The 23,218-nt window shown below is 47.1% G+C and overlaps 1 protein-coding gene across 3 annotated transcripts in view; it reads right to left on the reverse strand.

Annotated features, from left to right (window-relative positions):
* LTBP4 (latent transforming growth factor beta binding protein 4) overlaps window positions 1–23,218 on the reverse strand; it is a 411,741-nt gene that overhangs the window by 99,384 nt on the left and 289,139 nt on the right. For all 3 annotated transcript variants that reach the window (XM_063937673.1, XM_063937672.1, XM_063937671.1), the window contains 6 exons: window positions 12,134–12,202; window positions 11,930–12,052; window positions 10,472–10,636; window positions 10,208–10,381; window positions 8,257–8,436; window positions 4,701–4,826 (listed from right to left, as the gene is read on the reverse strand). In XM_063937673.1, coding sequence (XP_063793743.1) covers window positions 4,701–4,826; window positions 8,257–8,436; window positions 10,208–10,381; window positions 10,472–10,636; window positions 11,930–12,052; window positions 12,134–12,202 — 837 coding nt within the window. The remainder of the gene's footprint in view (window positions 1–4,700; window positions 4,827–8,256; window positions 8,437–10,207; window positions 10,382–10,471; window positions 10,637–11,929; window positions 12,053–12,133; window positions 12,203–23,218) is intronic.

Genomic DNA, 23,218 nt, shown 5'->3' on the forward strand with positions numbered 1-23,218 from the left:
TGAGGGAGATGTCTATGGAGAGTGCGGGACTGGAGTATAGGAGACCAGTGAGGGGGATGTCTATGGAGAATGCGGGACTAGATAATGGGAGACCAGTGAGGTGGACCACTGTGGAGAGTGTGGGACTGGAGTATAGGAGACCAGTGAGAGGGATCTCTATGGAGAGTTTGAGACTGGAGTATAGGAGACCAGTGAGGGGGATCTCTATGGAGAGTTTGAGACTGGAGTATAGGAGACCATTGGGGGGGATCTCTGTGGAGAGTGTGAGACTGGAGTATAGGAGACAAGTGAGGCGGATCTCTATGGAGAGTTTGAGACTGGAGTATAGGAGACCAGTGAGGGGGATCTCTATGGAGAGTGCAGGACTGGAGTATAGGAGAACAGTGACAGGGACCTCTGTGGAGAGTGCAGGACTGGAGTATAGGAGACCAGTGAGGGGGATCTCTGTGGAGAGTGCGGGACTGGAGAATAGGAGACCAGTGAGGGGGATCTCTATGGAGAGTTTGAGACTGGAGTATAGGAGACCAGTGAGGGGACCTCTGTGGAGAGTGCGGGACTGGAGTATAGGAGACCAGTGAGGGGGATCTCTATGGAGAGTTTGAGACTGGAGTATAGGAGACCAGTGAGGGGGATCTCTATGGATAGTGCGGGACTGGAGTATAGGAGAACAGTGAGAGGGCTCTCTATGGAGAGTTTGAGACTGGAATATAGGAGACCAGTGAGGAGGATCTCTATGGAGAGTTTGAGACTGGAGTATAGGAGACCAGTGAGGGAGATCTCTGTGTAGAGTTTGAGACTGGAGTATAGGAGACAAGTGAGGGGGATCTCTATGGAGAGTTTGAGACTGGAGTATAGGAGACCAGTGAGGGAGATCTCTATGGAGAGTGCGGGACTGGAGTATAGGAGAACAGTGAGGGGGACCTCTGTGTGGAGAGTGCGGGACTGGAGTATAGGAGACCAGTGAGGGGGATCTCTATGGAGAGTTTGAGACTGGAGTATAGGAGACCAGTGAGGGGAATCTCTGTGGAGAGTGCGTGACTGGATAATATGAGACCAGTGAGGGGGATCTCTGTGGAGAGTTTGAGTCTGGAGTATAGGAGACCAGTGAGGGTGATCCCTGTGGAGAGTTTGAGACTGGAGTATAGGAGACCAGTGAGGGAGATGTCTATGGAGAGTGCGGGACTGGAGTATAGGAGACCAGTGAGGGGGATGTCTATGGAGAATGCGGGACTGGATAATGGGAGACCAGTGAGGGGGACCACTGTGGAGAGTGTTGGACTGGAGTATAGGAGACCAGTGAGGGGGATCTCTATGGAGAGTTTGAGACTGTAGTATAGGAGACCAGTGAGGGTGATCTCTGTGTAGAGTGCGGGACTGGAGTATAGGAGACCAGTGAGGGGGATCTCTGTGGAGAGTGCGGGACTGGAGAATAGGAGACCAGTGAGGGGGATCTCTGTGGAGAGTGCGGGACTGGAGAATAGGAGACCAGTGAGGGGGATCTCTGTGGAGAGTGCGGGACTGGAGTATAGTAGACCAGTGAGGGGTATCTCTGTGGAGAGTGCGGGACTGGAGTATAGTAGACCAGTGAGGGGGACCTCTGTGGAGAGAATCAGAGGTGTAGCTAGGCGCCATGGTGCCTGGAGCAAGGGTATGTTTTGGTGCTCCCCTCCCCCCCCCCCCCCCCTTTACTGAATTGGGGGCCTAGCCAACATGTGGTGACAAATTACATTTTAAAAGAAACAATATTTCAAAATCCTAAATTGGTGTAAATTTAGGATTTTTGTTGTAAACCTCGTGGAGCTCAGAGCAAAAGTTTCCTTTGGGTGCCCCCCATGTTTAAAATAGGGTCAGTGTGTTCTGAAGGCTTGCAACAACACTATAGGGGCATGGCAGTATGAATGATGTAATGGTTAGCATTACTGCCTCACAGCACTGAGGTCATAGATTCAATTTCCACCATGGCCTATCTTTGTGGAGTTTGCATACTGTATCTGTGCTCTATGGGGGTAAATCCAAGTTGATCGCAGCAGGATTTTTGTTAGCAGTTGGGCAAAACCATGTGCACTGCAGGGGAGGCAGATATAACATGTGCAGAGAGAGTTAGATTTGGGTGGGTTATTTTATTTCTGTGCAGGGTAAATACTGGCTGCTTTATTTTTACACTGCAAATTAGATTGCAGATTGAACACACCACACCCAAATCTAACTCTCTCTGCACATGTTAAATCTGCCTCCCCTGCAGTACACATGGTTTTGCCCAACTGCTAACAAAAATCCTGCTGCGATCAACTTGGAATTACCCCTATATACATAACTGGTAATAATAAACAGTGGATTCATTGGGAAGATATGCTAAATTTAGCACATCTGCGATCAGATCTGAATCACCCCCACAGTCCTGCCGTATTCACTGCTGGACACGGAGCCTAATTCAGACCTGATCGCAGCCGCAAATTTGTTAGCAAATGGGCAAAACCATGTGTACTGCAGGGGGGGAGGGGCGGCACTGACATGCGGGGTGGACTAGCCCTGTGCCGGGCGTTCCTCCCGCATGTCAGTGTGAATGATCATAGCTGTACTAAATTTATCACAGCTACGATCATCTCGGAATGACCTCCATGGTTTTGCCCATTTGCTAACAAAGGGGGTAATTCCAAGTTGATCGCAGCAGGAAATTTTTTAGCAGTTGGGCAAAACCATGTGCACTGCAGGGGAGGCAGATATAACATGTGCAGAGAGAGTTAGATTTGGGTGGGTTATTTTGTTTCTGTGCAGGGTAAATACTGGCTGCTTTATTTTTACTCTGCAATTTAGATTGCAGTTTGAACGCACCACACCCAAATCTAACTCTCTCTGCACATGTTATATCTGCCTCCCTTGCAGTGCACATGGTTTTGCCCAATTGCTAACCAAATTCCGGCTGCGATCAACTTGGAATTACCCCCAAATTTCCTTAGGTCCACAATGTGACAGCACGATGCTGAAAAAATGGACAGCATCCTGCTGACGACATCACTGCACGAGAAACTGAACAGAACCTGTATATTTATATGAGTTTTCATCGTGTGCACAGAAACTTTACAGTGTTTATTGTATTTTTATTTTTGTACCATTTCCATGGCACTCTGTGATGGGATTGAGAAACACTAGGAAACAGGCGTCATTATCATGTGCAGTAGACTTCAGACTACACTGCTAGAGTCACATTCTTATTCTCGTGTGAGATGCATTTGGGAAAATGCCAAAAGCTATTTTATTTGTTTTTGTTTTCCATTTGATTAATGTTTAGATTTTTTACAGGCTTTAATTGGAACAAAGAAACATAATGATGCCTTTCCTGCAATTTTTGGAGTAAGTTTTTCCAAATATAAAATATGTAAGCTTGTTAGTGAGCTATGTAATGTCCAGGTGTATGCAGTGCTAATCGGTGCTAGTCATAGATTGCCAAGTGTTATCATGTATCTAATGCTGATACCGCCCAATACTAAATCTTTCGTTTTTGGGGGAAGTAAGTAGCATATTTATGAACAGTGGCGTCACTACTTGAGGGGTGGGGGGGGGGGATCAGGACGCACCCTGTTGTCACCCACCGAGGGGTGACACCAAAATAGCGATTCCTCCCCAGTGACAGTGTAACAGTACGTGTAGCACTGGCGTGTGTCAGGAGTGTAGGAGCCGGCACTGCTGACCGACAGTCTCTGGGACCCCAGGAGTGATAAAAAGGGGGGTCATGTCCTTTCTAGTGAGGCCACGCCCCTCGTTTGGCAACGCGCACACATGGGGAATTTCACCCACACTGTCTTAGTGATGCCCCTGTTTATGAAACTAAATTTTGCAGAAAATTCCCTGAAAACAGCAGTTGTCTAGGGATACCTGCAAAAATTAAGTATCCCTAGAATGTAAGGAGGGTTTTTTTTCCATTTTCAACCACAAAAAAAACAGCTTATGGGAGCTTCTGAATCTTAAATTTACCAAGCTGTGGAAATATGCAGTCTATTTTCTGCTGGAGCAAGAACCTCCAGATTTCTCTCCATTGGCCAGACCGGTACGCAGGCTTGGACTGGCCCACAGGGGTACAGGGGAAACCACTGGTGGGCCCCACTGCCTGGGGCCCCACCTCCTACTCTAAGGATCAGTTTCTAGACTGTGCACTTGAATTATACATCATACATATGTTACCTTATACTGTACTATGGTGTATTTTCTACAGTGCATTGCTGTTGTTAATCTGGTACATTATCATGTATGCAGCAGATTAATTTACTGTATATATTTTTGAAGGGGCCCAGACGTTGCACTCTATAATGGATAGTCAAACCAATGAGGTGGCAGGCCACACCCCCTCTGCGGACTGGCCAAACCCCTAAACATGGGCCCCTATCGCTGCATTCCCCCGGTGGGCTCTACATGCCCCAGTCCGACACTGCCGGTACACATGTGCAGTACGTTCGCCAGGTCAGAACCTGGAAGCAGAGTGTCCTCTGCCGGGACAGAGCTTTCTCACATGCTCTGTCCTGGCGCTCCTTTATTGATAAATGCATGCAAAAATACTGATTTTCACAGTGCGAGCTGGGTCATAGTTATCACATCAAATCCACATTTTTAAATGTGATAAATATAACACTGAGATAAAATAAAATATCCTATTTATTATTGTTATCAGCATGTAGGCATCAGGCAATAAGAATATAACCTCTTACCAATGCAGTGGGTGCCTTGTGTGCTCAGCCAATAACCATTGTTGCATATACAAGTGTAGCTGCCTGAGCGCGGCTCGCAGCGTCCGGGGCCACAGATCTGCGGGTTCAGCTCACACAAGTTAGTTTCTGCAAAACAACAATAAACAGACTCACAATTAATCATATTTCCCCAGATCATTACACCTCCCTCCATGTTAATGTTTATAAACACAGAATAATTGAAATTTCGCCGCGCAAGATGTCATATAACTGATTCGTTTTCAGAGAAACTCCCAGAGAAGATGTGGGTATCATCTGAGCTGTCAGGGATTCTCATTTTTTGGACTCTGCTCAAACATTTTTGATTTATCCTATTGGCTTTCATGAATGGCATTCTTCTACTGGTGCTGGTTTATATCAGAGGTTTCATGGAATGCAATCTAACTAAGGGGCCTATTTATCAAGGGAGTTTTCATAACATTATGCATTAGTACTGTACTATGGGGATGTAGTTACAAACTCGCTGGCCGGAATCCTGGCAGTCAGCATCCCGAAGCCGGAATACCGGCCGCCAGAATACCGGCAGGGGGCCGAGGGCTATTCCCACTCTTGGGTGCCCATGACACCCATAGAGTGGGAATAGAACCTGCAGCGAGCCACGGAGCCCGCAACGGGCTTCGTTGCGCTCGCCCCCCTGTCAGCATTCTGGCGGGCGGGATCCCGCCATCGGTCAAGCATACCCAACGCATACTATGTACTAATAGCCTAATATAGGAGATTTCACAGAAACCTGCAGCAAAAGGCTAACCACCGCTGCAGATCGCAGTCTCCATTATTATCAATGGGTACTATAGTCTGACCCTATGCACCAAACTTTGGTACTCAGATGGCATAAACCGCTTAATACCTATGGAGGCATATTCACAGAAGATCCCTTTCCTGCAGCCTCTGGCCGGCTCCCGGATCTGAAACTGTGCATGCATAGTGTCAGATTCCCCGGAGGAGGAAAGACTCCACAATTGTGCAAGGGAAGAAACTCGCAGGGGAAACTTAGTATACAGCAGAGATATTTTCATTCAAAATGAAAGTATCCGTCGCAATACTGAGCATTAATATTTGCAGGATTGCCGTGATGAATAATACATATGCCGCTAAAAGTCTTAGTTTATCCCATAGTCTTTCCTAAGTCACCTCTATGAATTTACTTTCATTCCTTAGCCTTTCTCGGACTCCCAACCACAAGTTTTGGTTCTTTGATATAACAAAAAAACAAACAAACAGAGCTTAAGCATTGTTGCTAATAAAGTTTATAATACCCGTTTCACACCGCAAATATATCCCGGGATATTGCCGGGTCGAGCCTGCTCGACTTGGGTCGAGGTGCACCACTTTTGAATATCCCGGGTCGAGTAACCCTGCATTTCAACCCGGTATAAAAGCAGTGTTAAACATGGGTTGGACCCGGGTCAATGTGCACTCTAAAGTGTCCAACCCGGGTTATTCAACCCTGCGTTCATGTAAACGTGCTGATTGGCTGTTCTTTGTGTGCCTTGATGATGTCAGCAGCCTGAGCCCTGCTACACAGGAGAGAACAGAGGGGGTCATTCCGAGTTGATCACATGCTGCCGATTTTCACAGCGCAGCTATCAGGATACTACTGCGCATGCGTATGCACCGCAATGCGCTCGCGCGTCGTACGGGTGCAAACAGCATTGTTGCTGTGCAATGCTTCTAGTGACGATTCCATTCGCACAGCCGTTCGCAAGGAGATTGACAGAAAGAGGGCATTTATGGGTGTTAACTGACCGTTTTCTGGGAGTGGTAGGGAAAACGCAGGCGTGTCCAGGCGTTTTCAGGGCGGGTGTCTGACGTCAATTCCGGGACCGGACAGGCTGAAGTGATCGCAAGGGCTTAATAAGTTCAGACCTACTCAGAAGCTGCAAAATAATTTTTCGTCCCGCTCAGCTGCACATGCGATCGCACATTTGCAAAGCGAAAATACACTCCCCCGTGGGCGGCGACTATACGTTTGCACGGCTGCAAAAAGTAGCTAGCAAGCGATCAACTCAGAATGAGGGCCAGGGAGCATTAGAGCTATTAAGAATTAGGGGTGAGGCAGACATTGCTAGGCAGCTTACTGCATACCTCCCAACTAATTAAAAGTACAAAGAGGGACCTTGGTGTGCGCTAAGTGCACCCAAAAAGGGTGTGTGACCTATATGAAAGGGGCATAGCCTCGTGGCAGAGCCTCAATCGCGAGTCACGCCCCCTTGTACCGTCACTGAGGGGGCATGCCCAGCACTCTCTGAGCTGCTGGCATGCCCCCTCTCCCTCTGTCACCTGTGTATGTGCACAGCGTCTATTCACCGCAGAGCAGCAGTGACAGGAGCCTCCCAACTACCACCCCCACCGCGGGACACTGCAGCCCGGGGGTGGGACAACAGGATAGTCCCAAAAAAAAACGGGACTATCCCATGACAATCGGGTTAGTTGGGAGGTAAGTTACTGGAACAGTTAAAGATGCAATTGTGTATAAAAACATAGCTCTGTCAGCCATGATTCCTGCAATGCTGTGAGCTGTACCCACCCTCTCCTTTTGTAGTAGACGCACCCTGCTGCGCCCACCGTAAATAGTTTTTCCATGCTCTAAGAATTTAGGAACTATGGGTGCACACTGTGGGAGCCTAAAGCGTGGATCTTTGGAGTGAGCCCCAGCCTCTGGAGCTTGGAGTGTAGGGAATGAACAGCCGGGCACACTGTTAGTTAACATCACAGTGGGCGCCCAGCAAATGCAGATTGCGGCAGCAGGTTACCTTGGTGCTCCCTCAGTCCGGCTTTCATTGCACACGACCCCCTAGACCCCCCCCCCCCCCCAGTTGCAGCCCTGTTTAATTGTAGTGCAATGGTTATAATTGTAATGCATAAGTTTTGTTCAGCCAAAACACTTTCTTATAGTACTGTACTTGGTAAACTCTTAAAACAGACCTTTGGTCTATGTGATGTACTAAAGCAAATGTTATTATGTCGTGCAGTCCACTTGTTTTACTCATCCCATGGTGCTGCAGTTATGAGATCTAATTTATCCTATATTATTATTATTGTGTTTGTGCGCACATGCTTTAGCATATGCGATTTTCTCAGCTTTGCAACGGCTGATATTAGCAAGTGACGCTGCCTCCCAGGAATATAAAGCGACGCCCACTGGAGCCATCACAACCTCATTCGCAATTGCGTACATATTCACAGCCTATCCACAAACATGAGGAACATTGGGTCTAAGGGTAGGACTATTGCTTTGCAGACGGGACACGACAGTAGTGATGCAGGGACCATGTTTTTGTACATACTAGCCCACATCTGACGGCAAAAACACACCCGAAAACGGCCATGACATGCCTGCATCTTTGCAACCACTTTACCATGAAATCCTCTTTGCTTGCGGGATCGCAGCGGCACCTTGATGCATGTGCAGTGCAATCACAAAACATGCACAGTCTGCCGATCTTTGCTCACTGGTGTGAACATCAGCCATTGCATACAAACATGAATTAGGCCGCATGTCATTAGACTTACTTACCCTGGGGAGGAGACTCCACCTCAGTTGGTACACGTGCTGGAATCTTGGTTGGAATGAGTCTTTCCAGGGTAAAAGAAGGTCTGTTAACTTGTATTTGTGTCCTGTCAGGAGATCTCTGGTCTGGAACCTCTACCCTGCTGTGATCCCCATCTGGTCTCCTCTCATCCACATTGAAGCGACCTAGAAAATACAGATAAGATGCAGCAACTTCATCACTTTCTATTTTGAAAAATAAAAATGTCATGAATCAGAGAAACATAGAAACTTTGACAGCAGATAAGATAACATAGAAAATTTGACGGCAGATAAGAACCACTTGTCCCATCCAGTCAGCCCCTTTTTTTACCATATTTTTATCTCAAACCTTATTTTAGGGTGGTCTTCAGTATGCCGAATGTCGGGATCCCGGCGCACAGTATACCGGCGCCGGGATCCCAACACCCGGCATACCGACAGCTATTCTCCCTCGTGGGGGTCCACGCCCCCCCTGGAGGGAAAATAAAATAGCGTGGCGTGCCACCGTGCCCGCAGCATGGCGAGCGCAGCGAGCCCGCAAGGGGCTCCTTTGCGCTTGCCACACTGTCGGTATGCCGGCGGTCGGGCTCCCGGCGCCGGTATGCTGGTCGCCGGGAGCCCGGCCGCCGGCATACCATACTACATCCCTTATTTTATCCTTACTTCTTTGTAAGGATATCCTTATGTATATCTCATGTATGTTTAAATTGCTCTACTGTCTTAGCCTCTACCACCTCTGATGTGAGACTATTCCACTTTTCCACTACCCTTTCTGTGAAGTTCTGTAATTTTTCCTCAAATTTCCCCTGAACCTACCTCCCTCCAGTCTCAGTGCATGTCCTCGTGTCCTATTGCTTCTCTGCAATCCAGCTGTCAAGTTCATTTTTCAGTATAATAGTAGTATAATACTAATTGCTAATTATACTGTGAATTACTCTAATATAAACTTTATCAAGCAGAAGTCGGACATCGCTCAGGGGATTATAATAATTATACTGAAAATCTCACGGTGATTTGCTTCCACACAGTTTGATTCCAGCCAGGGCCCTATCCTTGTTTTGTGGTACCCAGGATTCCCCACAAAAATATAGTGGCAGTTTAACTTCTGGCAAAAGCCTATTGTGTGGTAGGCAATTTAGATTGTAAGCTCCAGTGGTGCGTGATTTGAAGGGATAAATATTATCTGTACAGCTGCTTATAATGGTGGTGCTATATAAAATAGCAAATACAAATTGTAATGGGATTCACAAACCTAATTTTTATACTATTATTTCTATAATGATAACATATTCACTATTCAGCTGCACCGTACTAACCTACTTAACTCATACTTGGACCTCATCTCTGGCAGATCATGGAGAAGAGAGGTCATGGTTATGGTGGTGTGATTAGCATAATTGTTGCCCCACCCTTCTACTGCACTGTGACACAATTTGCAGTATTGGGGTGGGGGTGGGGGAGGTGCTTTGCTGCAAAATGCGTTATTAAGCCCCGCCCTCTCCCTTTACTAGGGATGGGCAGTACATGGGAGGAGCCTCCCAAACATTCCAGGAGAACAGGCAAATATGATTGAACTTTCATTCAGAATCTTTGAAGTATCATGTAATAAAGTGAGTAGAATCTGTGGTGCCAAGTGCAGGGGGCGTGTGGCTGCTAGAGGGGACAAAGCTACAGCCCCTTGTTGTGTACATTGCAATGCTGGCACATGTATCAGGGTGCACAATCAAGGCATTGCAAGGAGGTATGGTTATGTCTCCCCTGTACTCCCAGGCCCATACAGGGCCAATCAGATGTATCTGTGCCTTGTAAACAATTTCTGTGTAGACATGGAGATAATTTGTGGAGCAGATCTTGGTGGCAACACAGGACTTGTTTGAGGTATGGTGGTCAACTGTTGACAAACTAAGGATCCTAGTGGTAGCTCCTGCTGTCTTACTAGTGACAGGTTGCAGGGGTGTTCCAACAGTGGGGTCAGTTGGAATTCTGGATCCAGGTTGGATCACAACTGGTACCCTGGCTTGATCTTGACCAACAAAGCGATGGTTAATTCGTAAGTCAGAAGCAGAGTAGTGATATCCAGGCCCAGCAGGACATGTCTCTTTAAAGCCATCTGCAGGATTCGGAAACAGAATCAGGATTCAGAATAGCAAAAGTGGGATAGTGTGGAGCAAAACACCAGACTCAAGTGATAGTTTCATACCTGTGCCAAAGGGAGGACACCTTTCACATGCTTTTCCCCAAGCCTTTCCCACACGACTGCAGCAACAGATCTGCTTGGTTATGTTCCTAAGGATAGGGAGAGAGCAACCACCCTCCCGCAATATCCTGAAACATGGACCTTTGGCTTCTGAGATCACGTGATGTGCTGAGGAGAACATCATTGTCAGTAAGATGTAGAAATGTTGCACCACAAAGCAGGGTCACAGAGAACACAAACACCACCTTGTGTAATGCACAGATATGAGGACTAATACACAGATATCAGTATACACAGGCCTCTCACCTCCTCCTAATACACAGACATCAGGACACAGCCCTCCCACCTCCTTCTCCTAATACACAGACATCAGAACACAGACCTCTCCCCTACTCCTAATACACAGGCCTCTCACCTCCTCCTAATACACAGACATCAGGACACAGACCTCTCCCCTCCTCCTAATACACAGACACCAGGACACAGGCATCTCCCCTCCTAATACACAGACACCAGGACACAGACCTCTCACCTCCTCCTAATACACAGACATCAAGACCCAGACCTCTCACTTCCTACTAATACACAGACATCATGACACAGATCTCTCACCTACTCCTCCTAATAAACACACATCAGACACAGACCTCTCCCCCCTCATAATACACAGCCATTAGGACACGGATCTCTTACCTCCTATTAAACAGACATCATACACAGACCTCTCGCCTCCTCCTAATACACAGTAGGCATGGCCATTGACCATCGATGAATGTAAAATACTTTTACCATCAATGGGGAGAATTTCCCTCCATCGATGGTTCAGAGCTACTAACACCTACGAAGCACCAACCCTGTGCTCGTATCGGCCTGCAGTTCATTGATCAATAATGCAGGTATGACCATCGGTGTGTAAAACCATCAATGGTTCCATTACCAATGGTTTTACACCAGTATGATTATCCATCAAAGGTACCATCGATGGTGACCATCTATGAATAACCCACCGATGGCCTTCCCTAATACACAGACATCAGGACACAGACCTCCTATCTCCTCCTAATACAGAACTCTTACTTCATCCTTGAGGCTGGGTACACTCTGGAGCGAAGGGGATTTGTTCCGACATAGGAACAAATCCCTGTCAGCTTGAATTGCCCGTACACACAGTTTGGTTATTTTAATGAAGGATGGAACGATCATATTCCGTCCTTCATTAACATAACACAAGACACTAGCAACGTTTGGTTTGATGTGCAGCACATCAAACCAAGCGCCTGTCGCATGCGACCGCGGGAGCGCACAATCCTGGGTACACACTGAGCGATGTAAGCGATATGTCTCACCAAAACTGTATGTTATATCACTCCAGTGTGTACCCAGCTTAAGAATGACAAATAGGTTTATAACAAGGTTGTTATATACAGTATTTGTGTTTTTTTAATACAAAATTTGACTTACAGATACAGCTGCTCCTAGAGGAATCAAGGAGATACCCTTCTTTGCACAGACAGCTAAAGCTCCCTCTAGTGTTGGTGCAGTCACCATTCTGACACAAAGAGGAATCGCTACACTCATCTATGTCTGTGGAGAGAAAGAAAATGTGTATAGTCTAAATCAGTTTAATATTGTAGATGTCAAATTATATACAGTAAATCCACTTACCTACACAGGTTCCATTTATCCTCTCAAAACCCTTAGGGCATGGAGATTGTGGGGATACTCCAAAATCTCCTGTGGAGACACAGCGAATATATCAGAGTAATGTTACATGTCTAAACAAGCAATATCAGTGCACATAACATGCGCTGATACCACTTTACCCTATAACAGCTAATGATACATCTCCCTGATGGAGCATTATCCTATTGGAAGCAGCAATTATAAGCTGGCTAGACTGTGGCCATAAAGGGATGCACATGACTGGCATCAGTAAACAGGCTGTTGAATTTAGAAGACACTCAATTGGTATTAAGGAGCATAATATCTGCCAGGACAGTGTTCCCCACACCATGACAACACCACCACCAGCAGCCCAAGCCATCGACAAAGGACATGGATTCATGTTGTTTACACTAAATTCTGGCCCTTCCATCAGCACAGAAGAGCAGAAAATAAGATCCGGCAAATCAGGTGATCAACAACTGACCATGGGGCAGATGTATTAACCTGTAGAAGGCATAAGGAAGTGATAAACCAGTGATATGTGCAAGGTGATACTGACACCAGCCAATCAGATCCTAACTGTTAATTTACATATTGGAGCTGATTGGCTGGTGCATTCATCACCTTGCACATATTACTGGTTTATCACTTCCTTATGCCTTCTCCAGGTTAATACATCTGCCCCCATATTTGGTGAGCCTGTGCCCACTGTAGCCTCTATTTCCTGTTCTTAACTGACAGGAGTGGAAGATGGTGAGGTCTCCTGCTAACGTAGCCCATCCATATCACAGTTTTATGTTCTGTATATTCACACTTCCATAGAACTTCAGCTCACTGGATGTTTTTTTTTTGTTTTTTTTTTGTGCACTATTATCTGTGAATTATAGAGAACGTTGTACTTGAAAATCCGAGATCAGTAATTTCTGAGTTACTGAAATCACTATTTCCAATTGCATGTGGTAATTTACCACACAGCAAAAATGGGCTAAAATAACCCGATAGTATCGGGCTATCCAATTATTATAACCCGTTTTTATTGCAGTAAATTACCCATTTTCTGCAGATAACACATGGGAAATCTGGGTTAAGTTCCCGAATCCATGCGTTATCACACAAAAATATGTCTCCAGCAGCTGCTTATCACGGATTATGCTTTGGGTGGCATAATGCTTGATAGCTTCCACTAATTGAATAGCCCTGGGACGATCCATTAGCTGCTGTAAATTACGGGCTGTTTACTAAGCTTTGGATGGAGATAAAGTGGACGGAGGAAAGGGCCATATTCACGGCCCGATTTCGGGAGAGACGTGTGCTGAGCAAACCGCTCAGCACACATCTCTCCCCCCGCTCAGCACAGCGCGATCTGTGCTGAGCGTACGGGGGGGGGGGGGGGGGGGAGACGGGGGGCGCTCATCATTTCACCCAGCGGGTGAAATGAGCGACCTGCTAGGCCAATCTAGCACCAGCGATAGCTATCGCTATGGGGGTACACATGGAGAGATCACTGCTTAAAATCTAAGCAATCTAGTCAGATTGCTTAGATTTTAAGCAGCGATCGCTCCGTGAGTACCCCCCTATAAAGTACCAGCCAATCGGCTCCTAACTGCCATGTCACAGGCTGGGTTTGAAAAACGTCAGTTAGGAGCCGATTGGCTGGTACTTTATCTCCGTTCACTTTATCTCCATCCAAGGCTTAGTAAATAGACCCCTATGTGTGCTACCAACAAAAATTTCACAGCCGAAGTCACTTAAGGGGGGTACCCATGGAGAGATCCGTGCTTAAGTTCTAAGCAATCAGACTAGATTGCTTAGAAGTTAAGCACAAATCTCTCCGTGTATATGCCCCACAGCGATAGCGCTGCGCGACCCGGCGTGTCGCTGTCACCAGTACTAGATTGGCCTGCATGGGTAGTGTTGGCATTCCGGCATCTGTATTTTGACTGTAGTTCTTACATAGAGTAGAAAATCCCTTGTATTTAAATACATTGTGAAAATGTATCTTGATGCACCCTGGCCGTTGGGCCTTTCTCTCCCCCCTTTCCTGTTTTTTATTTTATTGTAGTGTATTCTAATCTCGGCTGTACCTTCTTTATATGAATACCCTTTTATGTGGTGAACATCAATAAACGTTTTATATTTGGAAAAAAACCAGATGGTGAAAAAAAAGAAAGCATGCAGCCACATTGGACACAGCTATCCCATACAGCAGTATGTGTTTATAGCAATGTATGAGGTAAAAGCAGAAACACTGAGGGAACGTGGATAAATGCTAATTTGCAGAAATGTAAATACTATCCATTTACCAGTAAGCCCTACTTATTTTATAAAGTCTACTAAATCCAAATAATTAATAACATAATTTGTTACTGAGAAGAGATGATAGATGTTACTTTATCAGTTTGCCAAACTGCAGCAGAACTAAAGTCATCGCTTGGAAGTCTGTCCCTCAGTGGTTAACAGTTATAAGGAGGGCGGGAGGGGACCTCCTGTGAACCCAATAAAGTTCTCTCTGTTTTGTAATCACATTTATCTATCACAGATGGACAAGATCTCTGGGCGCTCGGTAAGGACAGATGTGGACTTGGCATAACTCACTCCGAAGGATAATGTGGGTGGTTTGTTTCTGGAAGATGTTAGCACCCTCTCAAAGGGCTGGCTGCGCGTGTTTCTCAGCTAAGCCTGGTGTAGCCTGAGGTAATGATGGTGGTGGAGATTTCTCTCATACACTAGTCCTAACTGTCCCCATTAGTTATCAGTCGGGGACGTTGTGTCTTGTTCCAGTAAATCACTTTGTAACATGCAGTAAGGGACATTATAAAATCTGGCACCTTTCGAACCCATAAATAAAGTACGGCACAAATTGTTATATGCAGAATATTTACTGTCTAATAACAAAATGGCCTCTTTTCTGTTGTGCAACTCGCATGACTGTGTTTACATTAAGCAGACACAATGCTTGGCGCTAAGTAATGCAAATTGTTTTTACACATTTCCTTTTTTTTATTTTTTTTTATTGAAACTCCTATGGCACAAGACAAGCTCAAATAATACCCTTTTCACACTGCCAAAATAACCCGGTATAATGGCGGGTAGACGCGGGTCGAGGTATAGTGTGAAAGGTATGTGTTACGATTTCTCGGGTCGTCTGATTATTCCCAGGTTGAAATGCAGTGTGAACGGGTTGCCAGGTCGATGTGAGAGGTGGCGCTTGGAGATGATCTGATTTCCAGGCACCACCTCTGCACACGTCACCTCACGCTTCACCAACCCGGCAATATGTGAAGTTGGTGCCGCCAGTCTGAAAGGGATCTCAAGCGGGTCGCACCTGGAAAAGACTCGTGCCCATGTTCCGGGTGCAACCTGCTTAATGCGATGTGAAAGCAGTACAAATGAAACAGTCAGGAACAGTCATTTCACAGGTACATAGCCAGGTCACAGTATTATAACACAATGTCCTGCACGCCCAAATAATTGCAGGGGGCCTGTGTCTACAGTATATACATAAACCAGCTCTACCTAGCCTTTACCAAGCAATGGTAGGCCTAGATACTTAACATACTGTACTAAGGCCTGTCCCTTTGCTGATAGACTTATATGTTGGGGTGCTTTACTTGTCCATTGCAGATCACAATGTGCAAATCCTGAAATGTATCAAGGTATAAGCCTCTGTCATCTCACCTAGTGTTCATTCATACACCCTGGTGTGCTGGATGGAAATGGAACATTATTACCCAGGATCATAGGCGCTGGAACAGGGAGGGCAAGGGGCACCTCCGCCCCCACAAAAAAAGTATTTGAGAGGCGCCAGTCAAAGTGCTGGGTTACCCTAGCGCAGTGTGGCCACAATCTACAGCTAATACGGGCAGTGTCAGTATGGAGATAATACCATTGTTGACTGCTCAAGTCCACCTCTTCCCTCCCAGCTCCAACCCCTACAGTGTGTAGCTAGTTACTGTGGGCTGGCTCCTCCCCTGGAGACATCCCTGTGCCCTTCTCACTTACAACTTCATATAGTCCTTTCCTCAACCTCCTCAGCTCTCCTTTGCAGCACCTCCTGACCTCCCCCAATTTCCAATGGGGTTCAGCTGAAAATGTACCCTTTAAAGTCTCATTACCTTTCATGCACAGCCTCAGCCAGGGTGTGAGCTATGAGAGCCTGACTCTTCATCTTCTACATAAAGTCACTCACATGTTATAGTTATGTTTTTGTATTTATTATGCACATTTTACCCTAAAAAATGTAAGTATCCCCAGAAAGTATTTCAGGGGTTCTCTAGGAGACGTCTGCTGTGCTTTCCCTATTTCCCATCTTTGTCATCAGGTAGGTGGTGTGACTTCAGCTATTTAGGGTCACCAAAATAAAATTATGTCTTGTCCCCCCAACCAAAAAGGTTGTTCTCCCCCTGCCCGGGCCCCTATACCGACAAACCAAATCACTTCTAGCAGATATGCAGTATGAGAGACTCTCAGACTGTGATTGGCTGATATTCCCAACCAATCAGAGATATGGTAAGTTGTTGAAACTGGAAAGATTTTTAAATATGTGGCCATGCCAACTATTGTGTTGGAAGAATTAAACTATCAGAAAAAAAAGTGCAGGGTTAGATTCAAAGCTTCCATTTCCATTGCTGAGTAATTTGTTCCCTTAATTTGTAGCCTTCAAAGACATGGCAACAATTCTTACTAGGAAGTAGAACACCATTTATCACCTAAGCTGTCCTGAGACTAGACCCCAAACTGCTCACCTGGGAATCTCATTACAGTTAGTATACATTACACATAGAGCTAGGAACACCTCTCATCACATAACCTCTCCTGAGACTACAGCCCACTCAGTATTCCCTACCTAGCTTTTTTGCAGCCCATAGTTGAATGCAAGTAAATTTTGTGTGGTTTCATGCGACGCAACTCCAGAGCCATACACGCCCATCTACAGGCGATTTGTGAGTCAAAGGCAATTCAGTCATCGCTCTCCAGTGACATTACACTGCTGGGCCCTATGCTCACCCTGACTACATCCCACGTCATCTCTCTCCAGAGTGTTGTGGGCTATGCTCGCCCTGAGTGTGCATCACAGAATCAGAATCCGCTTTTTTGTCCAGGTGTACTCACGTACACTAGGAATTTTCTCTAACGTCCTAAGTGGATGCTGGGGACTCCGTAAGGACCATGGGGAATAGCGGCTCCGCAGGAGACTGGGCACATCTAAAGAAAGCTTTAGGACTATCTGGTGTGCACTGGCTCCTCCCCCTATGACCCTCCTCCAAGCCTCAGTTAGATCTCTGTGCCCGAACGAGAAGGGTGCACACTAGGGGCTCTCCTGAGCTTCTTAGTGAAAGTTTTAGTTTAGGTTTTTTATTTTCAGTGAGACCTGCTGGCAACAGGCTCACTGCATCGAGGGACTAAGGGGAGAAGAAGCGAACTCACCTGCGTGCAGAGTGGATTGGGCTTCTTAGGCTACTGGACATTAGCTCCAGAGGGACGATCACAGGCCCAGCTTGGATGGGTCCCAGAGCCGCGCCGCCGGCCCCCTTACAGAGCCAGAAGGCAGAAGAGGTCCGGAAAATCGGCGGCAGAAGACGTCCTGTCTTCAACAAGGTAGCGCACAGCACTGCAGCTGTGCGCCATTGCTCTCAGCACACTTCACACTTCGGTCACTGAGGGTGCAGGGCGCTGGGGGGGGGGCGCCCTGAGACGCAATAAAAACACCTTGGCTGGCGAAAATACATCACATATAGCCCCCAGGGCTATATGGATGAATTTTAACCCCTGCCAGAATCCATATAAAAGCAGGAGAAAAGTCCGCGAAAAAGGGGCGGAGCCTATCTCCTCAGCACACTGGCGCCATTTTCCCTCACAGCTCCGTTGGAGGGAAGCTCCCCTGGCTCTCCCCTGCAGTCACTACACTACAGAAAGGGTTAAAAAAGAGAGGGGGGGCACTAATTAGGCGCAGTATTAACTATACAGCAGCTATAAGGGGAAAAACACTTATATAAGGTTATCCCTGTATATATATAGCGCTCTGGTGTGTGCTGGCAAACTCTCCCTCTGTCTCCCCAAAGGGCTAGTGGGGTCCTGTCTTCTATCAGAGCATTCCCTGTGTGTGTGCTGTATGTCGGTACTTTTGTGTCGACATGTATGAGGAGAAAAATGATGTGAAGACGGAGCAGATTGCCTGTAATAGTGATGTCACCCCCTAGGGGGTCGACACCTGAGTGGATGAACTGTTGGAGGAATTACGTGACAGTGTCAGCTCTGTATAAAACACAGTGGTTGACATGAGACAGCCGGCTACTCAGCTTGTGCCTGTCCAGACGTCTCATAGGCCGTCAGGGGCTCTAAAGCGCCCGTTACCTCAGATGGCAGATATAGACGCCGACACGGATACTGACTCCAGTGTCGACGGTGAAGAGACGAATGTGACTTCCAGTAGGGCCACACGTTACATGATTGAGGCAATGAAAAATGTTTTACACATTTCTGATAATACGAGTACCACCAAAAAAGGGGTATTATGTTCGGTGAGGAAAAACTACCTGTAGTTTTCCTGAATCTGAGAAATTAAATGAGGTGTGTGATGATGCGTGGGTTTCCCCCGATAACAACTGATAATTTCTAAAATGTTATTGGCATTATATCCTTTCCCGCCAGAGGTTAGGGTGCGTTGGGAAACACCCCCTAGGGTGGATAAAGCGCTCACACGCTTGTAAGGGCTCTACCTTCGCCTGAGATGGCCGCCCTTAAGGATCCTGCTGATAGAAAGCAGGAGGGTATCCTAAAAGGTATTTACACACATACTGGTGTTATACTGCGACCAGCAATCGCCTCAGCCTGGATGTGCAGTGCTGGGTTGGCGTGGTCGGATTCCCTGACTGAAAATATTGATACCCTAGATAGGGACAGTATATTTTTGCCTATAGAGCATTTAAAAGATGCATTTCTATATATGCGTGATGCACAGCGGAATATTTGCCGACTGGCATCTAGTCTAAGCGCGTTGTCCATTTCTACCAGTAGAGGGTTATGGACACGTCAGTGGTCAGGTGATGCGTATTCCAAACGGCATTTGGAAGTATTGCTTTATTAAGGGGAGGAGTTATTTGGGGTCGGTCTTTCAGACCTGGTGGCCACGGCAACAGCTGGGAATTCCACGTTTGTACCCCAGGTCGCCTCTCAACATGAGAAGACGCCGTATTATCAGGCGCAGTCTTTTCGTGGACAAGCGGGCAAAAGGTTCCTCATTTCTGCCCCGTGACAGAGGGAGAGGAAAAAGGCTGCAGAAATCAGCCAGTTCCCAGGAACAGAAACCCTCTCCCGCCTCTGCCAAGCCCTCAGTATACGCTGGGGCTTTACAAGCAGAATCAGGCACGGTGGGGGGCCCGTCTCAATGAATTTCAGCGCGCAGTGGGCTCACTCGCAAGTAGACCCCTGGATCCTTCAGGTGATATCTCAGGGGTACAAATTAGAATTCGAGACGTCTCCCCCTCGCCGTTTCCTAAAGTCGGCTTTACCGATGTCTCCTTCTGACAGGGAGACAGTTTTGGAAGCCATTCACAAGCTGTATTCACAGCAGGTGATAATCAAGATACCCCTCCTGCAACAGGGAACGGGGTATTATTCCACACTGTTGTGGTACCGAAGCCGGACGGCTCGGTGAGACCGATTCTAAATCTAAAATCTTTGAACACTTACATACAGAGGTTCAAATTCAAGATTGAGTCACTCAGAGCAGTGATTGCGAACCTGGAAGAAGGGGACTACATGATGTCTCGGGACATCAAGGATGCTTACCTTCATGTCAAAATTTACCCTTCTCGCCAAGGGTACCTCAGGTTTATGGTACAGAACTGTCACTATCAGTTCAGACGCTGCCGTATGGATGGTCCACGGCACCCCGGGTCTTTACCAAGGTAATGGCCGAAATGATGATATTCCTTCGAAGGAAGTGAATTTTAGTTATCCCTTACTTGGACAATTCCCTGATAAGGGTAAGATCCAGGGAACAGTTGGAGGTCGGTGTAGCACTATCTCAGGTAGTGTTGCGGCAGCACGATTGGATTCTCAATATTCCAAAATCGCACCTGGTTCCGACGACGTGTCTTCTGTTCCTAGGGATGATCCTGGACACAGTCCAGAAAAAGGTGTTTCTCCCGGAGGAGAAAGCCAGGGAGTTATCCGAGCTAGTCAGGAACCTCCTAAAACCGAGCCAAGTCTCAGTGCATCAATGCACAAGGGTTCTGGGTAAAATGGTGGCTTCCTACGAAGCAATCCCATTCGGCAGATTCCACGCAAGAACTTTCCAGTGGGACCTGCTGGACAAATGGTCCGGGTCGCATCTTCAGATGCATCAGCGGATAACCCTGTCACCAAGGACAAGGGTGTCCCTCCTGTGGTGGTTGCAGAGTGCTCATCTTCTAGAGGGCCGCAGATTAGGCATTCAGGACTGGGTCCTGGTGACCACGGATGCCAGCCTGCGAGGCTGGGGAGCAGTCACACAGGGAAGGAATATCCAGGGCTTATGGTCAAGCCTGGAGACATCACTTCACATAAATATCCTGAAGCTAAGGGACATTTACAATGCTCTAAGCTTAGCAAGACCTCTGCTTCAAGGTCAGCCGGTGTTGATCCAGTCGGACAACATCACGGCAGTCACCCACGTAAACAGACAGGGTGGCACAAGAAGCAGGAGGGCAATGACAGAAGCTGCAAGGATTTTTCGCTGGGCGGAAAATCATGTGATAGCACTGTCAGCAGTATTCATTCCGGGAGTGGACAACTGGGAAGCAGACTTCCTCAGCACGACCTCCACCCGGGAGAGTGGGGACTTCACCCAGAAGTCTTCCACATGATTAAAAACTCGACAGGTATTGCGCCAGGTCCAGGGACCCTCAGGCAATAAGCTGTAGACGCTCTGGTAACACCGTGGGTGTACCAGTCAGGGTATGTGTTCCCTCCTCTGCCTCTCATACCCAAGGTACTGAGATTGATAAGATGGGGAGGAGTAAGCACTATATTCGTGGTTCCGGATTGGCCAAGAAGGACTTGGTAACCGGAACTTCAAGAGATGCTCACGGAGGATCCGTGGCCTCTACCTCTAAGAAGGGACCTGCTCCAGCAAGGACCCTGTCTGTTCCAAGACTTACCGCGGCTGCGTTTGACGGCATGGCGGTTGAACGTCGGATCCTGAAGGAAAAAAGGCATTCCGGATGAAGTCATCCCTATCCTGATCAAAGCCAGGAAGGATGTAACCGCAAAAACATTATCACCGCAATTGGCGAAAATATGTTGCGTGGTGCGAGGCCAGTAAGGCCCGACGGAGGAAATTCAACTGGGTCGATTCCTACATTTCCTGCAAACAGGAGTGTCTATGGGCCTGAAATTGGGGTCCATTAAGGTTCAAATTTCGGCCCTGTCAATTTTCTTCCAAAAAGAACTAGCTTCAGTCCCTGAAGTTCAGACGTTTGTAAAAGGGGTACTGCATATACAGCCTCCTTTTGTGCCTCCAGTGGCACTTTGGGATCTCAATGTAGTTTTGGGTTCCAAAAGTCACATTGGTTTGAACCACTTAAATCTGTGGAGTTAAAATATCTCACATGAAAAGTGGTCATGCTGTTGGCCCTGGCCTGGGCCAGGCGCGTGTCAGAATTGGCGGCTAATTCCTGAAAAAGCCCTTATCTGATTTTCCATTCGGACAGGGTGGAATTGAGGACTCGTCCTCAGTTTCTCCCCAAGGTGGTTTCAGCGTTTCACCTGAACCAACCTATTTGTGGTGCCTGCGGCTACTAGGGACTTGGAGGCCTCCAAGTTGCTAGACGTTGTCAGTGCCCTGAAAATATATGTTTCCAGGACGGCTGGAGTCAGGAAATCTGACTCGCTGTTTATCCTGTATGCACCCAACAAGCTGGGTGCTCCTGCTTCTAAGCAGACTATTGCTCGTTGGATTTGTAGTACAATTCAGCTTGCACATTCTGTGGCAGGCCTGCCACAGCCAAAAATCTGTAAATGCCCACTCCACAAGGAAGGTGGGCTCATCTTGGGCGGCTGCCCGAGGGGTCTCGGCTTTACAACTTTGCCGAGCAGCTACTTGGTCAGGAGCAAATACGTTTGTAAAATTCTACAAAATTGATATCCTGGCTGAGGAGGACCTGGAGTTCTCTCATTTGGTGCTGCAGAGTCATCCGCACTCTCCCGCCCGTTTGGGAGCTTTGGTATAATCCCCATGGTCCTTACGGAGTCCCCAGCATCCACTTAGGACGTTAGAGAAAATAAGAATTTACTTACCGATAATTCTATTTCTCATAGTCCGTAGTGGATGCTGGGCGCCCATCCCAAGTGCGGATTGTCTGCAATACTTGTACATAGTTATTGTTACAAAAATCGGGTTATTATTGTTGTGAGCCATCTTTCAGAGGCTCCTCTGTTATCATGCTGTTAACTGGGTTCAGATCACAGGTTATACGGTGTGATTGGTGTGGCTGGTATGAGTCTTACCCGGGATTCAAAATCCTTCCTTATTGTGTACGCTCGTCCGGGCACAGTATCCTAACTGAGGCTTGGAGGAGGGTCATAGGGGGAGGAGCCAGTGCACACCACATAGTCCTAAAGCTTTCTTTAGATGTGCCCAGTCTCCTGCGGAGCCGCTATTCCCCATGGTCCTTACGGAGTCCCCAGCATCCACTACGGACTATGAGAAATAGAATTATCGGTAAGTAAATTCTTATTTTTTGCAGTACAATGCATTGCCAAGCAGCAGCATGAAGGGGGAATACATAGCATAAGAAGGGGGAAGAACATAGCATACATTACAAACATTACACGTATGAGTTCATACTGCACATTGCAACTGTACGATAGACTCAACATATTAGACATATTATACATGTAAAAACGAAGGCTGCTTGGCAGAGCAGCACCGAGGCAGCCACACGTCATCTTTCTCCAGTGACTCTACACTGTTGGGGCTGTGCTCGCCCTGAGTGTACCTCAGACGTCATCTTTCTCCAGTGACTCTACACTGTTGGGGCTGTGCTCGCCCTGAGTGTACCTCACACGTCATCTTTCTCCAGTGACTCTACACTGTTGGGG

Source organism: Pseudophryne corroboree, chromosome 8 (genome assembly GCF_028390025.1).
Source record: "Pseudophryne corroboree isolate aPseCor3 chromosome 8, aPseCor3.hap2, whole genome shotgun sequence".
Taxonomy (NCBI): domain Eukaryota; kingdom Metazoa; phylum Chordata; class Amphibia; order Anura; family Myobatrachidae; genus Pseudophryne; species Pseudophryne corroboree.